This window comes from Trachinotus anak, unplaced genomic scaffold (genome assembly GCF_046630095.1).
Source record: "Trachinotus anak isolate AG129_WGS33_773 ecotype Australia unplaced genomic scaffold, CSIRO_AGI_Tana_v1 ptg000021l, whole genome shotgun sequence".
Lineage (NCBI taxonomy): Eukaryota > Metazoa > Chordata > Actinopteri > Carangiformes > Carangidae > Trachinotus > Trachinotus anak.
Genome location: NW_027273872.1, coordinates 29,141,936 through 29,163,954, shown reverse-complemented (window position 1 = coordinate 29,163,954; position 22,019 = coordinate 29,141,936). Strand labels below are relative to the sequence as shown.

At 44.5% G+C, this 22,019-nt stretch overlaps 1 protein-coding gene across 5 annotated transcripts; it reads left to right on the top strand.

Moving 5' to 3' along the window:
• Nucleotides 1-17: 17 nt before the first annotated feature.
• On the top strand, nucleotides 18-21,365 carry LOC139606440 (N-alpha-acetyltransferase 15, NatA auxiliary subunit-like). 5 transcript variants are annotated; one of them, XM_071458638.1, is made up of 21 exons: nucleotides 18-164; nucleotides 521-742; nucleotides 1,494-1,578; nucleotides 2,622-2,726; nucleotides 3,089-3,246; nucleotides 3,422-3,556; nucleotides 4,569-4,722; nucleotides 5,025-5,144; nucleotides 8,106-8,201; nucleotides 9,493-9,599; nucleotides 9,677-9,749; nucleotides 9,837-10,006; nucleotides 10,093-10,245; nucleotides 13,268-13,396; nucleotides 14,226-14,439; nucleotides 15,474-15,667; nucleotides 16,454-16,562; nucleotides 16,684-16,782; nucleotides 17,040-17,183; nucleotides 19,330-19,493; nucleotides 20,738-21,365. In XM_071458638.1, the coding sequence occupies exons 2-21, from the start codon at nucleotides 689-691 to the stop codon at nucleotides 20,945-20,947; spliced, it is 2,673 nt and encodes an 890-aa protein (XP_071314739.1). In that variant the 5' UTR covers nucleotides 18-164; nucleotides 521-688; the 3' UTR covers nucleotides 20,948-21,365. The 5 variants fall into 5 exon arrangements, 4 of the variants coding, with proteins under 4 accessions (XP_071314739.1, XP_071314741.1, XP_071314738.1 ...); XR_011684622.1 differs by lacking the exon at nucleotides 18-164 and having other exon boundaries at nucleotides 387-742; nucleotides 16,419-16,562; nucleotides 19,330-19,427; XM_071458640.1 differs by lacking the exon at nucleotides 18-164 and having other exon boundaries at nucleotides 387-742; nucleotides 19,330-19,575.
• The last annotated feature ends 654 nt before the right edge of the window (nucleotides 21,366-22,019 follow it).

Genomic DNA, 22,019 nt, shown 5'->3' with positions numbered 1-22,019 from the left:
TGACGGTTCGTACCCAGACCTTGTCGGCAGACATACACACGTATTAGCACATGTAGTAAGAACATTTTAAATCCCAATGAGGGACTCTTAAATCCGGTCTGTTGTTAAAACAATTCTATCCATCTCATGTCCCCATAACGTGACTGACGGCTGACTACACCACAGTATCCTTATTAAGAATTGAATCCCACCTTTAAAAAAAGGGTTTTGCGAAGTATAGTGCTGCTTGGTTAGTCATCCGTTTTACCAACTTATTTTCCAATAATTAATAAAATATCTCATACTCCACTAAGTGCCATAATTTGCCGAAAAGCAAAGCAGGGTTAAATTTATAGAAATGTAAATGGACTTTGGTTAGGAGCGATCAAGACCGATACAACCAGTGGACACAGCAGCGCTCTGACACGCTACATGTTAACATAAAACAGGTTGTGTTATTTTATTTGGTGTATCGTTGATAAAACACTGTGGCATGTTATTCTTGTAAAAATATGATTTAGTCCCTGACACGCAGTCTCAGAGCAGCCCGATCCGGTGGCGAAACACAGCAGCCATTTTGCTCGAGAGGGGACCTCGGCTTTAACACGTGAGAGAGAGGAGCCTGAAGAGCCTGAAACAGCCCGGGATCTCTGACTCCAGGAGGATATCATCCATGTGTGAACCGACAGAGGCATAGGAAACCAGCACAATGCCCACAATCACTCTGCCGCCTAAGGAGAATGCGCTCTTTAAGAGGATTTTGGTAGGCTACATGCGTGAGATAACGTTAGCTTCTGAGCTAATGCTAGTTTGTCAGCTAAACAGCAAGTTGTGTCAGTCAGAGAAAGTAGCTCATGAGTTAATCGAAAATATTCAGTACACCAAACACACAGTGATTATCATGTCTGTGTAATTAATGAGCACAGGTGACGAGGCTATGAAGAAAACAGGAGTTGTTTGATAAACTGTCATGTGTCGTCCTACCTGATCTGTGGCCTGACAGCACATCCAGTCTCTGTGACACATGACAGCTACACACAACTCAGGTGGACAGTCAGGTAACAGGTAGAGCTCGGCTGCTCTGTCAGTTAAATTAATGTGTCACGTATATCCCACCACAGTAGTTATTCATTTCACTAATCTAACGGTTAACTAACTGGTTCTTCACAACATGGTCTGAAAGCAGTTTATAAAAGCCCCGTTTAAATTCGTTAAACATCAAATACACAAACACCGTGACAGTCAAATGTTTAAGACTAATTCAAAGTATACTGTGGTTGATTACATCTCCTCAACAGCCCTAACAGGCTCTTCTCTGGTGCTGTCTCCTTCATTATGTCAGTGCCACACTCCTCCCTGTGTGTGCCGTTTATGGACAGTTTTCTGTGGAGGTCATTGGAGCAGTGTTTGTAGTCAGCACACCTTCAGTGATGTCTTGTAACCCAACTCTGAGAATAAAGGACAGACATGGCTGCAGACGCTCTGTGTCAGATCTGCTCTGTCTTCTGTTGCAGAGATGCTATGAGCACAAGCAGTACAGGAACGGCCTGAAGTTCTGCAAACAGATCCTGGGAAACCCAAAGTTTGCGGAGCATGGAGGTAAGAGTTCAGCTGCTTGACCAGCTTCCTCACATAAAACTGGTCCAGAGACTCAGGCTCCACTGTCATGTTGTTGCTGCTGTAGTTGAGCGATGTATGGTGGCCCTGAAGGCCAAATACTGTGACTAAACTGGTTGTTTAATGCTTTGTGACTCTGAAGTTACTGAACAATAGTGAGTTCATGACTTTTTAGTGTCCTCTGGAAGTGTTGAGCTCTCAGGGCCACTGTACGTGTGAAGTTAATCACACAGAGGTGGTTTTGAGTACTTTGGCAGGAGTCTGTGTGTGTGTCTGTCTGTATTTCTGTGTGTGTGTGTGTGTGTGTGTGTGTGTGTGTGTGTGTGTGTGTGTGTGTGTGTGTCTGCCTGTGTGTGTTTGTGTGTGTGTCTGTTAGTCTGTGTGTGTGTGTCTGTCTGAGTTTGTGTGTCTATCGGTCTTGTGTGTGTGTGTGTGTGTGTGTGTGTGTCTGTCTGTCTGTCTGTCTGTCTGTCTGTCTGTGTGTATGTGTGTGTGTATGTGTGTGTGTGTGTGTCTACAGCTGTCCATAAGGACCTGGGTGTCCTCATGTTACAATCTTTGGGAATGAACTGGAGAACTGATTGTGACCCAGGTCTGACTGTGATACAAGTCTGGCTGTGATCCATGTTTTAGGAGCATTCTGTGGACAAGTGTTGACATTTAGTTTGAGTTTTTCGGTTGGAGTCAGTTTGTGACACACAGCCTCTCACCTGTTTATGGTCAGCTCTGAGTTTGAAGTCTGGAGTAGAGACTGTGCACACAATAATAATAATAAAATAATAAATAATAAAAATAATAATCACAGTCTGCAGGGATATTATCTTATATTAATAATAATTTTAATTAGCCATGTAAACAACTCAGTGGAAATATTGTCTGTTTGGAATAAGGACAAAAACTGTAATCTGGTTCATGTGAACATAGTGACTGTTGTTTCAGGACAGAGGTGATTCCTTCAGATAAGATGTTTAGACTTGGTTTGTAGCTAAAGCCACCATCAGTAACTCTCACTCCCCTCTTTGCAGAGACACTGGCCATGAAGGGGTTAACCCTCAATTGTCTGGGTAAGAAGGAGGAGGCCTATGAGCTGGTGAGACGAGGCCTGCGCAACGACCTCAGGAGCCATGTCTGTATCCTTTATCACTCCTTCATCACTCCATCACTCCTTCATCCTTTCATCTCTCTTTCATCACTTCCTCATCTTTCCATCTGTCATTCATCTGTCCTTCATCACTCCATCACTCCTACATCCCTCCTTCATCACTCCTTCATCTCTCCATCTCTCCTTCATCTCTCTTTCATCACTCCTTCATCTCTCCTTCATCTCTCCATGTGTGCCTTATCACACCATCACTCCATCATCTCTCCTTCATCACTGCTTCATCTCTCCATCTGTCCCTTATCATGCCATCACTCCTTCATCTCTCCTGGAAAGTGTGTGTGTGTGTGTGTGTTGTGTTGTGTTTCTTCCTGAACTCATGTACCCTCCCAGGCTGGCATGTGTACGGCCTGCTACAGCGCTCGGACAAGAAGTATGATGAGGCCATAAAGTGTTACCGTAATGCTCTGAAGTGGGACAGGGACAACCTGCAGATCCTCAGAGACCTCTCCCTGCTCCAGATCCAGATGAGGGACCTGGAGGGATACAGGGTGAGGGTCACACAGAGAGAGGAGAGGCAGTATTCAGAATGGGTGGAGGGGTGGGGGTGTATGACTGTCTGGGTCAGACCTCATGGTGAGAGGGTGAAGACGGAGACTGACAAATAGATAATAAAACATCAGTAATTGCTGACAGCCATGTGTTGTGATGGTTGTCTCTCTCCAGGAGACTCGGTACCAGCTCCTGCAGCTCCGTCCAGCCCAGCGTGCCTCCTGGATTGGATACGCTGTGGCCTATCACCTGTTAGAGGACTTTGAGATGGCTGCCAAGATCGTCGAGGAGTTCCGCAAGACGCAACAGGTGAAGACGATAGAGCAACTGTTCACTGTCTCTCTCACTGTCTGTCTCACTGCTCACTATCTGTCTTACTGCTCACTGTGGATCTGTCTGTCTCACTGCTCACTGTGGATCTGTATGTCTAACTGCTCAGTCTGTCTCACTGTCTGTTTTGTATACTGTCTGTCTCACTGCTTTCTGTGGGTCTGATTCACTGTCTGTCTCACTGCTCTCTGTGGGTCTGTCTCACTGTTCACTGTGGGTCTGTCTCACTGCTCTCTGTGGGTCTGTCTCTGCTCATTTTGGGTCTGTCTCTCCTTACTATGAGTCTGTCTCACTGCTCTCTGATGGTCTGTCTCACTGCTCACCGGGTCTGTCTCACTGCTCACTTTGGGTCTGTCTCTCTGCTTACTATGGGTCTGTCTCTCTGCTCTCTGTCACTGTCTGTCTCTCTGCACTCTGTGAATCTCTCTCACTGCTCTCTGTCAGTCTGTCTCACTGCTCTCTGTGGGTCTGTCTCACTGTGTGTCTCACTGTCTATCTCACTGCTCTCTGTGGGTCTGTCTCACTGCTCTCTCGTGTGAGGTACTGATCCATAGTCAAGGCTCACACCTCCTGCACGTAACACAATGACTCACACCTCGTACAGGTAACACAGACCTTGTTCAGACCTGGTATTAACATGCATCCTCTTAAATCTGATCACACAGGTATTTGGTGTTGAGACTGATGAGTCAGTTGTCAGTGTCCTTCTGTGTGTGTGCATGAGAGAGAGAGTGAGAGAGATCTGTAAGGTCTGAGTGATCAGATCTCAAATGTGTCCTGAATGTGTCTTTGGTGTGTTCACATCTGAACTTAGAACTGTCCACTTGTGACTGGATCACCTGAGATTGATGTTAATACCAGGTCTGAACAGGACTGAACAGGGCCAATAAGTCAGCCAGTGTCACTAACTCGTTACGTGTCCACAGCAGCCTGCTCTATTACACTTTATTTCATAACTCTCTGTTCTGTGTGTGTGTCTGTGTGTGTGCAGACATCTCCAGACAAGGTGGACTATGAGTACAGTGAACTGTTGCTGTATCAGAACCAGGTTCTGAGGGAGGCCAGTCTGCACAAGGAGGCTCTGGATCACCTGAATAACTATGAGAAACAGATCTGTGACAAACTGGCTGTGGAGGAGACGAGAGGTGAGCTGCTGCTGTCCAACAGAGACACTGCTCAGTCAGTGTGTGTGGAGATCTGAAGAGTGTTCCATCAGCTCTGTCTGAACAGAACATCGCAAACGCTGAGAACATTCAGAGCATCCAGAACATTCACACCATCCAGAACATCCAGAGCAATCAGAACATTCAGAACATCTACAACATTCAGTACATCTAGAACATCTGAAGTTATGGGTGTGTGTGTGTGTGTGTGTGTGTGTGTGTGTGTGTGTGTGTGTGTGTGTGTGTGTGTGTGTGTGTGTGTGTGTGTGTGTGTGTGTGTGTAGGAGAGCTGCTGCTGAGGCTGGAGAGACCAGAGGAGGCTTTGGAGGTCTACAGGAGACTCCAGGAGAGAAACCCTGAGAACTGGGCCTACTACCAGGGTCTGGAAAAGGCCTTAAATCCAGGTGAGGTCTCTCCTCAGACCACAGCTCTTAGCTTCCTCTACAGTTTCACTGACTGTTTTCTGTTGATATATTTTAAATACTCTACATCATTAATTGTTTTTTTATACAATTCATGACTCACAGCTCTGCCCTGGTTTTACTCTAACATCTTTAGACCTGGTTCATCATCAGTGATGTGAAAACATCAGAAGTGACTGAAGAACTGAAGTGAGCTGATGATTGATCAGCTGACCTTTGCGCACACACACACACACACACACAGTGAAAAGCTGCAGGTCTTCAGCTGTTTGGGACATGGACAGAAATTATGATGTTGTGTGGATAATGCAGAGCAGCACAATGTGAACCCAACACATCACAAATCTGCAGCCAGAGACAGAGAGTGATTAATTATGGTTAATTAACAGTTAATATGATCACATCAGTCAAATACTGTTTCAGTCATAATCCCACTGTATTTTATATTTTATTAAAGCTCACATCATATGATAACAGAATAAAACATGAACACCTGCAGGTTTAAATCACATAGCACATAGTTACATCATCAATCATATTGATATGTAGATAAATACAGATATAATCAATCATATTGATATGTAGATAAATACAGATATAATCAATCGTATTGATATAGAAATAAATACATGGCAAAAGATCCATGGTCTGAGTTTTTCCACTAACTCCCTCACTTCCTAGTTTTTGCCATTGTTATTTGAGGGGTGCAGTTGTCCTACTCACAGCCTTCTATTGTCAATATTGTGAAGTATAAATTACATCTGATAGAAGTAATTCAAACTGAGGCCAAGGCTGAGGTCGATGACTGTGTTGCTGTCCCCCCCTCTTTCCCATGCCCTGTGCCTACTTATAGTGCCCTCACCACCTGTGGGGGGTGCACACTTAAACACAAAAATAAACACACAAACACCAACAAATCATGCCCACTTAAATATGGCTCCTACATAGATAAATACAGATATAATGCATCATATTGATACATAGATAAATACAGATAGAATCAATCGTATTGATATAAAGATAAATACAGATAGAATTAATTGTATTGATACATACAGTGCTGTGAAAAAGTATTTGCCCCCTTACAGATTTCTTCTGTTTTTGCTTTTTTGTCACACTTACATGTTTCAGATCATCAAACAAATTTTAGTATCAGACAAAGATAACCTGAGTAAATACAAAATGCAGATTTTAAATAATGTTTTCATTTATTAAGGGAAAAAAGCTATCCAAACCAACCTGGCCCTATGTGAAAAAGTAATTACCCCCTAAACCGCAAACCATTTGCGATAACTGGCAATGAGTCTTTCACATCGCTGTGGAGGAATTTTGGCCAACTCTTCTTTGCAGAATTGTTTTAATTCAGCCACATTGGAGGGTTTTCGAGCATGAACGGCCTGTTTGAGGTCATGCCACAGCATCTCAATTGGATTTAAGTCCGGACTTTGACTAGGCCACTCCAAAACCTTCATTTTGTTTTTTTTGAGCCATTCAGAGGTAGACTTGCTGGTGTGCATCGGATCATTGTCCTACTGCATAACCCAGGTGCGCTTGAGCTTAAGGTCACGAACTGATGGCTGGACATTCTCCTTCAGGATTTTCTGGTAGAGAGCAGAATTCATGGTTCCATCAATTACGGCAAGTCATCCAGGTCCTGAAGCAGCAAAGCAGCCCCAGACCATCACACTACCACCACCATGTTTGACTGTCGGTATGATGTTCCTTTTCTGAAATGCTGTGTTAGTTTTATGCCAGATGTAACGGGACGCACACCTCCAAAAAGTTCCACTTTTATCTCGTCAGTCCACAGAATATTTTCCCAAAAATCGTGGGGATCATCAAGATGTTTTTTTGGCAAATGTGAGACAGGCCTTTGTGTTCTTTTTGGTCAGCCGGGGATTTTCGCCTTGGAACTCTCCCATGGATGCCATTTTTGCCCAGTCTCTTTCTTATTGTTGAATCATGAACACTGACCTTAACTGAGGCAAGTGAGGCCTGCAGTGCTTTAGATGTTGCTCTGGGTTCTTTTGTGACCTCCTGGATGAGTCGTCGGTGCGCTCTTGATGTAATTTTGGTAGGCCGGCCACTCCTGGGAAGGTTCACCACTGTCCCATGTTTTCTCCATTTGTGGATTATGGCTCTCACTGTGGTTCGCTGGAGTCCCAAAGCCCTAGAAATGGCTTTGTAACCCTTTCCAGACTGATAGATGTCAATGACTTTATTTCTCATCTGTTCTTGAATTTCTTTAGATCGGGGCATGGTGTATTGCTTTTTGAGCTCTTTTAGCCTACTTCACGTTGTCAGACAGGTTCTATTTAAGTGATTTCTTGATTCTACAGGTCTGACAGTAATCAGGCATGGGTGGGGCTAGTGAAATTGCACTCAGCTTTCCAAAAAATGTGGTTAAGTGTGACAAATGTGCAAAAAAATACGTATCTGTAGGGAGGCAAATACTTAGTTAGCTAAATACACAGCACTGCAGATAAATACAGATGTAATCAATTGTATTGAGATATAGATAAATCCAGATAGAATCAATCGTATTGATATTTAGATAAATACTTCAAACACTTTAAACATCATTTTTGATGATAATTTAATTATATCACTATTGTATTAATGAAATAATTAATTTACAGTTTAAACTTTATTCTGTTCCTGCTGCACATTTGTATTTGGTTTGTTGATGAAACCTTTGGACTCTGGTCCAGAAACTGGCCGGGTTCTGAGATCTGAGTCCAGGATCCAGTTTCCACCAAAACACCAACAACCCACTCATCACTCAGTTCTGGTGCTGGTTGTTCAAAGTCCTACAGGACTACAGAGGGATCATCTGTTTTCTCCTCACACTGTGTGTGTGTGTGTGTGTGTGTGTGTGTGTGTGTGTGTGTGCGTGCGTGCGTGTGCGTGTGTGTGTGTGTGTGTGCGCGCGCACGTGCGCAGCCAGTATAGAAGAGCGTCAGAAGATTTACGAGGACTCCTGGGTGAAGTTTCCTAAAGGTCTGGTTCCCAGACGGCTGCCTCTGAATTTCCTCACAGGTAAAACAACCTACAGCTGCACAGTCTTCCTCGTGGTCTTCATCAGCAGTCGGAGCTTCCTCAGTGAACATGTCTTTACACCACTGCACTACAGTCAATGACATACAGCTGAAAAACCTGGGTTAATATTCTTGTGTCAAACTTCTATGTCCAAGGTTGAAAATGTGGAAGCTGAACCATAGCGGTGACCTCTGACCTGATTAACCTCCAACTAATTTACTTTATTTTCTTCATGAATCTTCTCGTCAATAAAAACATCATAAGACTATGAAAACTGCTGGTCACAACATCCGCGCCCCGAGGTGACATCATCATCATCATCTTCATCATCAGATGACCAGCAGTGACTCTCATATCAAACATTTGATGTTTTTGATTTTAAAATGTTACATTTATCCAAAGGGACATAAACACTGAACCATAATTCAATTTTAAATCACATTAAATCTAAAAACAGCAGTTACTCATCAGTTTCTCCAGGATTTAACTAATACAACACAGCTGCCATCAACCAAAATATCTTCACAAAAGGCGGGGCTTAGATAAAATTGGCCACAAGTCATTAAGGATTTGTTAAATCATCATAGATCCTGGTAGATGTCTTCAGGTTGTGAGAGGGAGTCAACCTCTAAACCTGGTGTCAGAACTTCACTGAATTTGGTGAACGTGTTCTGGGGGTGAGTATTAACCAAAATCTGAAGTCCCACATTGATTGATGAAAGTGGGTGTGGCCTTTAATCAATACCTGTCATCTTAAGCCTGTGCTCAATGACCAGTGAGCTGGAACGAGCCAAATACATGACTAGAAATGATATGTAAATGCTTCATGAAAATATGATCTCAATCGGCCTCATGGTGGCGCTATAATGACATAGCAAAAAGTTTGAATGGCTGCCCCTGCCTCACCGTGAGTCCAACTGACTTCAAATTGAATTCACACCTAGAAGGCAGGATCCTCCACAGGAAGCCTCTGTGATATCAGAGCTCACATTTAGCTTCACCACCATAGCTACATTACTCTCTCACACACTTTGTTTATTACACCGCAGATCTGGGTTCTGTATAAATACACACAGAAACTGTATAACGAGCTGTCAGGACTTTGTGACAACAACACAGTCATTGTTCTGACTCTTGTGTGAAGTTTGGGCTTGAACTGACGATAGCTGATTAAAGCTGTCTGATGTTTTATACTGGGCCCAGTGAAGTCGCAGTGAATGGGTGTGTTTTATTCTAACTGGATCAAACCACCTCACTTTACTTCAGCTGTACTCTGTGTTGTGCTGGCCAGGGGAGAAGTTTCGTGAATGTCTGGACAGTTACCTGAGGATGAACTTCAGTAAAGGCTGCCCCCCCGTCTTCACCACCCTCAAGTCCCTCTATACTGACATAGAAAAGGTGAGCAGGATGATGAGTCCTGGTCTGGTCCTGGTCTTAACTCCAGCAGCAGTTTAACTGGTTGTGTTCTCCTGCAGGTCAGAGTCATTGAAGAGTTAGTGGTTGGATATGAAACCTGTTTAAAAAGCTGTCGAATGTTTAGTAAAAACGGTGAGTGCTGCTCCAAACTCCTGAGTCACAGATGAGGGGAGGATTCATGTTGTACATGTCACTGTGACCTGTGTTAAATGTGTTCAGATAATGGGAGGGAGGAGCCCCCCACCACCCTGTTGTGGGTGCAGTATTTTCTGGCACAGCACTTTGACTTCGTCTGCCAGCCCGGCCTCGCTCTGGACTACATCAATACGGCCATTGACAGCACGCCCACACTAATTGAACTCTTCCTCATCAAGGCCAAGATCTACAAGGTTTAGTATGAATTCCACACCACATGGAGACGTGCATTCACTCTCTGTTTGAGGTGTTGACCCCGTCCCTGTCCTCTCACATGCAGCACGCAGGAAACATGAAGGAAGCTGCTCGATGGATGGACGAGGCTCAGGCCCTGGACACCGCTGACCGCTTCATCAACTCCAAGTGTGCCAAGTACATGCTGAAGGCTGGCCTCATCAAAGAAGCAGAGGAGATGTGCTCCAAATTCACACGGGTGAGAGGCCGATGTGTGTGATTTTAGTATTGACAGCACACACACTCTCTTCAGTTTGTGTGTGTCCCATTCACTGGAACCTTCATCCAGATGTTTCCACCTTCACATCAAACTTGTCCTTTTCATTTCTGTCCTCATACATGATGAACCAGCACTAAAAGCTCTTCAGTCCCTAATGAGTAAGTCTAATAATGTGTTAGATTTTCAAACACTGGACCTCTAGCTCTGTTTCCTCTTGAGTTCAGGTTGAAACTGTTTGGTTCACTGTTCAGCACGTGTGTGTGATGTTCATTTGAAAAAACTTTTTAAAAAACTTCAGATAAAGTAATTGTGGTACTAATAACTCATTGAAACTCAGTAACAGGGATGAAGTGAGGGCTGCAGCTGTCAGTCAGTCTGATCCAGTCTGATCAACTAGCATGGTCTCAGACTTACTGTTACCATGACAACAAGTCGTGGATTTGATGGTGATTGTGTGATGGTCTCTGTCATGTGTGTGGTTTATGGTAGCAGCAAACTTGCAGTATGATGAACCACTCACAAAGACATCAGTCTGTTGACAGGAGAGAGTCTGCAGCAGTGATTGGTTTATGGTGATGATGTCAGTCTAGCATGTGACTGCTTTAGACCAAATTAACAATTTTGCTTAGCACGAACTATAAAACCTGTTCTTTTAATTAAGATCTGACAGTGAAGAAGTGTGAATGTTCCTCATGTTCTCAGATAGAACTTTGTTGAGTCAAACACTTGTTAACGCCCTGAAACAAACCAAACCAGAAACCGTGACATGAACTAAACGTTGAGTTTAGTGAATGGCTCCTCTCAATTCAATTCAATTCAATTCAATTCAATTCAATTCAATTCAATTCAATTCAATTTTATTTGTATAGCGCCAAATCATAATATACATTATCTCAAGGCACTTTACAGGGTAAGGCCGAGACCTTACTTTGTTAGAGAGAAAAATCCAACAGTTCCCACAAAGAACAAGCGCTTGGTGACAGGGGGAGGAAAAACTCCCTTTTAACAGGAAGAAACCTCCAACAGAACCGGGCTCAGGGTGGGCGGCCCTCTGCCTCGACCGGTTGGGTTTAAGTGGAGAAAGAGGGGGTGAGGGGAGGAGAAAGGAGAAAAGAGAGAGAGACTAGGAACAGCTGGATAGGTAATTGTGTTATCAATAATAATGACATGATAACAGTGGTTAATAGTAATGATGAGATGTGGTAAATCTGGATCCTGCTGCTCCAGAAACACAGAAACCCGCAGAATGAGGACAGAGAGAGGGAGAGAGAGGAGAAGCACAAACTACGGGGGAGAGAAAAAAAAACGTTATTGGCATAAAGTATTGAGAGAGAGAGAAAGAGAGAGCCCAATGCATCACGGGAATCCCCCAGCAGTCTAGCTCTACCCGAGCCAGCTCTAACTATAAGCTTTATTGAAGAGGACAGGTTTAAGCCTGATCTTAAATGTAGAGAGGGTGTCTGCCTCCTGAACCCACACTGGGAGCTGGTTCCAGAGGAGAGGAGCCTGATAGCTTAAGGCTCTGCCCCCATTCTGCTCTTAGAAACCTGGGAACCACAAGTAGACCTGCATTTAGAGAGCGAAGTGTCCTATTGGGAAAATAGGGAACTCTAAGCTCTTTAAGGTACGATGGTGCCTGACCATTTATGGCTTTGTAGGTGAGGAGAAGGATTTTAAATTCTATTCTGGATTTTTTTACGGGGAGCCAATGCAGAGATGCTAACACAGGAGAGATGTGATCTAGTGTCCTAGTTCCTGTCACTACTTGTGCTGCAGCATTTTGGATCAATTGGAGGCTTTTTACTGAATTTTTGGGACATCCTGACAGTAAAGAATTACAGTAGTCCAGTCTTGAGGTAACGAATGCATGAACTAGCTTCTCAGTATCCTCTCGACACAGGATGGGTCTGATTTTTGCAATGTTGTGCAGGTGGAAGAAGGCTGTCCCAGAGACTTGATTCATATGTGAAGTAAAGGATAAGTCCTGGTCAAAAATGACACAAAGCTTTCTGTCTGGAGGCCAAGTTGATGTCATACAGAGTCAGTATAGTATCACATAGTGTATCTCTGAGGTGTTTTGGGCAAAGTACAATAACTTCAGTTTTGTCTGAATTTAAGAGTAAAAAATGACCGGTCATCCAGGTTTTTATGTCCTTAAGACAGACCTGAAGCTTGGCTACCTGGTTAGTCCCACCTGGCTTCATGGATAAGTACAGCTAGGTGTCATCTGTATAACAATGGAAATTTATCTAGTGCTTCCTAATAATATTTCCTAGAGGAAGCATATATAGAGTGAAAAGTATCGGTCCTAGCACAGAACCTTGTGGAACTCCATGACTGACTTTAGTGTTGATTGAAGAGTCATTATTAACATGAACAAACTGGAATCTATCTGACAAATATGACATAAACCAGTTTAGTGCAGTTCCTTTAATGCCAACCATATGCCGTAGTCTCTGTGGTCTCTGTATAATAAAATCTTATTATCGATGGTGTCAAATGCAGCACTAAGATCTAGGAGAGACAGTAGATCAACTATAGAGACAAGTCCATTGTCTGAGGCTATGAGGACATCATTGGTAACCTTAACCAGAGCTGTTTCTGTGCTATGATAGACTCTAAAACCTGACTGAAAATCCTCAAACAAACCTCCTGCTCATCAGTGACATCATGTGGCTGAGCCTGATGTTCACAGGTTGAAATCAGCAGATTTTTTTCAGCCTTTATTAGATGAAGTGGAGACAGACGGGAAGTACAGGGACAGAGTAGCAGAAAGACATGCAGCAGATGGTCCAGCCGGCCAGGAGTTGAACCAGGGACTTGCCACTCAGGGCCTGTCAGTCTATGTGGTATGGGCTCTAACTGTTCGGTTCGATGAGAATGTAAAAATATGAGGTAATGTACCAGTGTGTCAGACTGCATGAAAACACACTGGACCCAACGTGACTGTGTGTGTGTGTGTGTGGGTGTGGGTGTGTGTGGGTGGGTGTGTGTATTTCAGGAGGGGACGTCTGCAGTGGAGAACCTGAATGAGATGCAGTGTATGTGGTTCCAGACAGAATGTGCTTTGGCCTACAAGGCTATGAACAGCTTTGGAGAAGCCCTGAAGAAGTGCCATGAGATCGAGAGGGTGAGTGTCTACAGCTGTGTGTGTGTGTGTGTGCGTGTGCGTGTGCGTGTGTGTGTGTGTGTCCACAGCTGTGTGTGTGTGTATAAATGTGTGTACATGTACTTGCTACATAGTAAGGACCAAAAAAAGTATTTTATGTTATGGTTAGAATTAGATTTAGGTTAGCGTTAGGGTTAGGCATTCAGTTGTGATGGTTAAGGTTACGGTAAGGGGCTAGGGAATGCATTATGTCAATGAGTGTCCTTCACAAAGATAGAAGTACGAGTGTGTGTGTGTGTGTGTGTGTGTGTGTGTGTGTGTGTGTGTGTGTGTGTCTACAGCTGTGTGTGTGTATATATACACGTGTGTGTGTGTGTGTGTGTGTGTGTGTGTGTGTGTCTATTCGGACTCTGTCACTTTGTGTTGTAGATGTGATTTTAAATTGATAAAATTAGTCCTCAGACCCTGAATCCAGTATCCAAACTCCAGACTCCGGACTGTCTCATGTCTTTCACTCAGTGTCTCTGTCCAGTCTCTCACCATGAAAACCTGACTGATGGAGTCCTGCTGAGATGTTCGTCCTTCCAGCAGGTTCTCCACCTCTGCAGAGGACTCTGAAGCTCTGTTACAGGGACCCCCTCCCTGACCCAGCTCCTTCTTACTGGTCCCTCAGTTAGTCTGAACATCGGCTCTAAAAGAGTCCTGGTTCCAGTGTTCTCCTGGGAACACTCAGAGCCTTAGAAGTGTTTTTTTTACCTTTTTTTTTACCATTAATTCTTCTAACCCATGCAGATCTCAATACAGAGTCCTTCCTCTCACTCCTTTCTCTCCTCTTCCTTCTCTTCATCAGCATTTTGTGGAGATCACAGATGACCAGTTTGACTTCCACACCTACTGCATGAGAAAGATGACGCTGCATTCCTATGTGGACCTGCTGAAGCTGGAGGATGTCCTGCGGCAGCATCCCTTCTACTACAAAGCAGCACGAACAGCGATCCAGATCTACTTGGCCCTGCACGACAAACCTCTGACTGACGACAACAAGGAGAGCCACACAGACACTGGTCAGACTGTGTGTGTGTCTGTGTGTGTCACATTTAATGTATTGTTTGGTTTTCAGCCAAACGATACATTAAATGTTCCAGTTATGCTCAGAACAGCTGGTGATGGTCTTCTTTAGATTCAGATCAGCCAGGTGTTACACTGACCTGTGCTCATCCAGGTACAGGGACAGGCCTCAAACCACATACGGGGACAGACCTATGAACCTGCCGCAGACAAACCCTTCAACATAAAACATTAAACTATAAAAACTATGTTTTACTGACATTTCAGAAACTCTGTATTCTGTGGTGGATCAGGTTCAGCTTCATTCATACAGTTCAAGGAGCAGACCAGTTGTAAGCAGTTTGGTGACAATACTGTAAAAACAGAACCAGTTTGGTGACAGTACTGCAAAAACAGAACCAGTTTGGTGACAATACTGTAGAAACAGAACCAATTAGGTGACAGTACTGTGAAAACAGATCTGGTTTGGTGACAGTACTGTAGAAACAGAACCGGTTTGTGACAGTACCGTAGTAACAGAACCGGTTCAGTGACAGTACTGTCGAAACAGAACCGGTTTGGGACAGTACTGTAAAAACAGAACCGGTTTGGTGACAGTACTGTAGAAACAGAACCGGTTTGTGACAGTACTGTAGTAACAGAACTGGTTCAGTGACAGTACTGTAGAAACAGAACTGGTTCGGTGACAGTACTGTAGAAATAGAACTGGTTCGGTGACAGTACTGTAGAAATAGAACCAGTTTGTGACAGTACTGTAGAAACAGAACCAGCTCATGACAGTACTGTAAAAACAGAACCGGTCTTGTGACAGTACTGTAGAAACAGAACTAGTTTGTGACAGTACTGCAGAAACAGAACCGGTTTGGTGACAGTACTGTAGAAATAGAGCCGGTTTGGTGACAGTACTGTAGAAATAGAACCGGTTTGTGACAGTACTGTAGAAACATAACCAGTTTGGTGACAGTATTGTAAAAACATCACTAACTACTGTTAGAAGTGAAGATACCATTCACCGTTTTTCTCTCTGTAGAGAATCTGACAGACAAGGAGCTGAAGAAACTTCGCAACAAGCAGCGACGAGCCCAGAAGAAGGCACAGCTCGAGGAGGAGAAGAAGAACGCAGAGAAGGAGAAGCAGCTAAAGAACCAGAAGAAGAAGAAGGAGGATGATGATGAGGAGATAGGAGGGCCTAAGGAGGAGCTAATACCAGAAAAACTGGCCAAGGTGGGCTCACCTCCCCCATAGAAGCTGATCTTTTTAAAGGCTGATATAATAAAGACAGCTTGGAGCCAATGGCTGATTTAAATGAATGATTAGTTATTATCAATTAAGATTGGCTGATTAATATCAAAAAAACCTTAATGTTGAAGCATGTTCCCGAGGTGAGGAGGATCGTGAAGTGAGAGTTCACGTCAGGAATGGATCAGTATGTGGAAACTTGTCAGTAAAGGAACAGTTGAGCAGATTCTTCTCCTACTGCCTGTCAGAACTGTCTCGTGGACAAAGAGCTCACAGTGTTGTCTTAAATGTTCCTCTGATAACCTCTGAACACAGGTCAGAGAGGACATGAAGTCCACTGCTCAGCTGTACTAAAATCAATTTCATGGTCTTGAACAGTAGTTTAGATCACCAGAAGTTAATCACAGATATTTAAAGTGACTCAGGTGATCAGATATGACCTTTGACCCATAGTTCTGCTAAACAGAGCAGTAGTTACCTTCAGTCTAATGCAGTAATCATGTCAGACTATGGCAAACTGTATGTATTTATGTAAAATTTATTGTCAGTCAAATATGAATGATCTGAGGTTCACAGTGACAGATACTTGACTCTGTGAATGGAGCCTCCATGTGAATGTGATGTGTGGTGATGTGTGATTGGTGGAGGCAGAGCAGCCATCAACAAAGTTCAACAGATTCTGACATCAGCGCAACAGAAGGTTAAGTATCTGGCCTGGTTGGTACATTTATTACAGATGGCTAATGGGACATGGTTAACTTCTCTTACCAGCCGGAGAGTCCCCTTGAAGAGGCGGTGAAGTTTTTGATCCCTCTAAAGAACCTGGTGCGCAACAAGATAGAGACTCATCTCCTGGCCTTTGAGATCTACTTCAGAAAAGGTGAGACAGATCCTGCCAGTAGTACAACTTACTGCCTCTCATATCAGTAGCTCATGGGTAGACATTATGTTTGCAGCCTTATTCAAACTAATGTTGTATTTGTTCCCCCTCATTCCTCCAGAGAAGTACCTCTTGATGCTGCAGTCAATAAAGAGAGCTGTAGCCATAGAGCCCTCCAACCCATGGCTGCACCAGTGTCTAGTGCGCTTCTTCAAAGGAGGTGAACATGAGCTACACTGATGTTTCATGGTGACGTCTGCTGCATGTTACTGAGGAGAAGCTTCAGAGTGACAGGTGTTCTACCTGTAACTGTGAATCATGAAACACCTTCTACTTGTGTGATTGAAGTGTGAAGCTGCTTGTTTCACAAGTGTCCATCTGATTTTGACTAATAAGTCTGTAGGCGTCCTCCAGCAGGTTTATCAGCCTCTGTTTGAGTTTTTAAAGCTTCACTTGTTCTGTTTCTGCTGTGTGCAGTGAGTGATGGTGTGGACCTGGCGGAGGCAGTGAGGATGGTCTTGAAGCAGGAGATCTCCAGATTGTTTGGGGAGAGTAACCCTCAGAGCTTCAACAAGAACTACCTCAGCCAACACTCCAACTCCATCCCCCACCGACTGGCTGGTATGCAGCATACACACCCTCCTCTCTGAGCAGTTTGATTTCACATTCATTTTAAACCTCAGTCTAACAACGGGACCTACCTGCAGAGTTTGAAGCCAGTCAGGGTCTAGAATGAAACTGACTCATCTATGATGTAGAAACTTGAAGCCTCCATTTGACAAAAGCTGTGAATAAACTTCTCAGTGCAGAGGAGGTGTCTTGTGTCCAGTGGTAAAACAATATTTGCTTGTTCATAGATTCAGTTTGTATTAAAGGAGAAGGAGGAGCTGTCATTTAAAGACCTTTTATGAGGTGATCCACCCATCCATCCATTTTCCTCTGCTTATTTGAGGTTGGGTCTCAGTAGCAGCAGGTAAAGCAAAGTAGTCCAGATGTCCCTCTCCCAAGCAACATATTCCAGCTCCTCCTGCGGTCTTCCAGGGGGTTCCCAGGCCAGATTAGATATATAATCTCTCCAGTGCGTTCTAGGTCCACCCTGAGGCCTCCTACCTGTTGGATATGACTGGAAAACCTCCACTGGAAGGTGCCCAGGAGGCATCTTAACCAGATGCCTGAACCATGTCAACTGGCTCCTTTTGACATGAAGGAGTAGGCAGATCTACTCTGAGCTCCTTCTGGATGTCAGGGCTCCCATCTCTAAGGGTAACTTCTTTCAGCTGCAGTATCCACTATTCATTCTTTCGGTCACTACCCAGAGCTCATGACCATAAGAGAAGGACAGAACAAAGATCGACTGGTTAAATCAAGAGCTTTGCCTTCCAGCTCAGCTCCCTCTTCACCACAGCAGTCCAGTACAACGTCCTCCTTATTGGTGACGCGGCACTAATCCACCTGTCTGTGTCCTGCTCCATTCTCATTCTCACTGGTGAACAAGACCCCAAGATACTTAAACTGCTTCACTTGGGGCAGAAACTCCATCCCAACCTGAAAAGGAGAGCAGTCCAAGGTATTCCAGCAGAGAACCAGGCCTCAGACTTGGAGGCGCTGACCCTCATTCCAACTGCTTCATGCTTAGTTGCAAACCGCCCCTATGCATGCTGCAGGTCTCAGTCTGACAAGGACAGCAGAACCACATCAAACTATCATGACCCCTTAAAGTCAGCTAGCCAGGGTAAACAGTTGGTCCACTGTTCCTCCTCTTGAAGACAAGGTTCGTTGATTGGAGCCTCCTTCTCAGCACCCTTACATGGGCTCTCCCCAGGCAGCTGAGCAGTGTGGTACCCAGATAATTTCCTCAAGAAATTGAATCCAAAGAAATCTTGGTTTGAATCCTGTCTCACTGAGTAGTGCCTCAGTGTGTCATATCCCACCCCCTCCCCACAAGGGATCAGTACTAAAGAATGTACTCATCATCATCATCAGTCTCTTCATCATCATATTAACATCATCATCTCCTCTTCATCTCTGACCCCAGCAAAGGTCCAGAGAAACCTGGAGTCATGTTTGAGGACCAGATCTCCTTCTCAGACCAGGTTGTCTTTTTCTCCAGGTCCTGGTCTGTACAACATGAGAAACATCAGGTGTGACCTGACTCAGTCCCCCACCCAGATCCTGGTCCAGGTCCTGGTTCTCTCTTCTGACAGACCTCCCTTGTAATGAATGTGGTTTGTCATCACCGCTTGGTGACAGGGGGAGGAAAAACTCCCTTTTAACAGGAAGAAACCTCCAACAGAACCAGGCTCAGGGTGGGCGGCCGTCTGCCTCGACCGGTTGGGTTTAAGTGGAGAAAGAGGGGGTGGGGGGAAGAGAAAGGAGAAAAGAGAGAGAGACTAGGAACAGCTGTATAGGTAATTGGGTTATCAATAATAATGATAGATAACAGTGGTAAATAGTAATGATAAGTAGTGGTATATCTGGATCCCGATTCTCCAGAAACAGAGATGTGGTTAGTCTCCAGGATCAGCAGCTACTAGGATAATGCGCCTGAATCACTGTACCCATCTATTGCTTTTAACCAGGAAGAAGAAAAATGTGCAATAAGCCAAAAGTAACATATGAGGTAGAATCTCCTTTAATGTTAGCATACAGCAGGTACACAAAGCCAGACATGAGACCAACACGTACAGTTACCATCAGATTTACACAATTGTGGGTTTTGTGTTGAAATAGCTCATCATTAGTCTGAGTGTCTCTTGTGTGTTCCCAGCTGCGAAGATGATGGTCTATCTGGAGACTTCCTCTAATAAGATGGCCTGTGAGATAGCTACGTCCCTGGATGAGTCATTGTCCGGGAGAAGCATCCAGGTTGGTGATCACACACCTGGGGCCTGTGTCGTGAAGCAGGTCCAGCTCAGTCCGACTCTTCTGGAGGTGAACATTGGTGTCCTGGATAACCTGTATCATGAAGCTGGTTATCACCTGGTAGTGACATTAAACAGTGATGTTCAACAAGGTGAAGTGAGAACATAATCAGCTAAAACAGCACAGAATAAAAAGCTCAGGATCTAAATAAGTGCAGGAGTTGTTATCTGCAAATGTAGAACATGTGATATAGATGAAATAATGTCAGAGTCTTTCTGATGATTATGTGTCTGAGTGGTCATCAAATCTGATTCTCTGAAGCAGGTTAGCTATGCTGCATAGGTTACCATGGTTACCATGGTGATGCACCATCAGATTAGGTTTGGTGATCGTTTGGATTCCGATTCTGCTCATCAGTTCTGGTTCTCGTTGAGTTTTGGCTTCGACTCTTTGAGGGGCGGGGTCAGAACAGTTCACACAGAAAAAAACATATTTAAAACCCTGACCCTGCATATTTTAATATTTAATTTTATCAGGTGTAGCTCATTTCCTGTCTCACTGTTAACACAACAGATGATGTTTAATTGTCACTTCTCCAGCTGTGACGAGATTCTCACCGAGGAGGGCGCAGCCTGTGAGGGAGAGGGACACCACCACAACACGTCAAACCCCAAACACTCTTGATTCATACACTGTGGACAGGTGTTGTCTTCCTCAGGTGTTGTCCTCTCAGGTGTTGTCCTCTCAGGTGTTGTCCTCTCAGGTGTTATCCTCCTCAGGTGTTTTCCTCCACAGGTATTCTCCTTCTCAGGTGTGGTCCTTTCAGGTGTTATCCTCCTTAGGTGTTGTCCACTTCAAGTATTATCCTCCTCAGGTGTTGTCCTACTCAGGTGTAGTCCTTCTCAGGTTTTGTCCTCCTCAGGTATTATCCTCCTCAGGTGTAGTCCTCGTCAGATATTGTCTGCCTCAGGTGTTGTCCTGTTGTCAGGTGTAGCACTAACCTGCTCAGGTCCCTGATGGTGAATGGTTCTGACACACAAAGACAAGATGTCTCACCATGCAGAGTCCAGACAGAGCAGCAGTGGAGGAGTTTCTTCTTCTTCTGTTGGTTTGATTGGTGGTTGGTGTACCTGTGTCACCTGCCGCACCTGTAGCCACGTCCTGTTACTGAAACTGAAACTAGTGCGAGTGAAGTTTGTTTTAGAGCCGATGAGCAGAATCTGAATTAAATGTCTAATCGCTGTAACAGAGAACAATAAATAAACTGTGCGTGTGCGTGTGCGTGTGCGTGTGCGTGTGCGTGCGCGCTGCAGATCTGTACTGAGGTGCTTGAGGCTCTGCGTGACGGACAGCTGGGTGAGGGTCAGCAGAAGGCTGCAGAGGCTTACAGAGCCGCCTGTCATAAGTTCTACCCCTACTGCCTCGCCTTCATGCCTCCTGGTTACCAAGATAACAGCACCACAATCAGTGCCAATGGCGACCTGTCGGCTGGCGAGCATGACGACATGGCAAACGAAATGTGAGCTCGGACAAGAGGAGAGGAGGAGAACAAGGAGGAGGTGCGAATGCACCGCCAGACGCCTTAGTCCACCCCCTATCCCCTTCAGTACCTGGGCCATGGTTGCTGTGAGTCGCCCCTACGCTGCACTGATGTGGACTGGGCACCACAAGAGAGGGAACCGACACCATGATGATGCCCATTTAACTTTTTTAACCAATGAAAAGGCCCTGTTCTGTGACGGGGAAAACAGATGGTGTGAGAGGCAGAAGAGGATTCTGGGAAACGTGGACACGGCTGAGATGGCTTCAGTAAACACAGACTACGTTTTCTATAACTCCTGTGTTTCCATGCTGCCATGTTTGTTGTAGGTGCATCTGCTCACATTTTTAAAGTAATTTATATCTTACAAACTGACAGATGAATAAAACAATGAAAACTTTGCCAGTGGTGATGTCACTGTTCTCCTGTTATTCTCTGCTCTGCCACATGAGGGAAGACAATGGAAGACAGTGAGGGACCTTCAGGGCTGAGGGAGCTGCAGCTCTGTGATGCAGGTTTGTTTGTCTGCAGGTCCTCAGGTGTATCACTGTCATATTTATGTCAGTGTCAACCTGAGATGTTCATCAGACCCAAGGAGTGAAACTGCTTTTCTGCAGGAGATGACTCCACTGAGATACACATGAAGGTGCTCAGACCTGACAACATGATGCTGTTAGACCAACTCGTCAGTTGTCAGTCAGTGAAGGTCCCCAGCTGTCTTCAGCTTGATGGTGCGGGTGTGTGTCTAGAGCCTACACCTGAGAAAAGGTGTGGTCCTGATTCACCTAGGTGGTGATGAACTCCACCTCCAGGAACATGTCTGCTGCTGAGTGTCAATGTTCAGCCCTGAGGAAGATGGAGCTGAACACCTGAGTCAGTATCTGTACTCAGTGTTCACACACACACACACACAGTGAAGGGAGCCCCTAGACTTCAGGAACATCAAGTTAAAACTCCTGCAGTCTAATCCAACAGATCGATATATATTAATATAAATGTAAATCAAACCTGACCACTTCACTTTCAAAAAGTAAACATTTTCCAAAAAACATGAC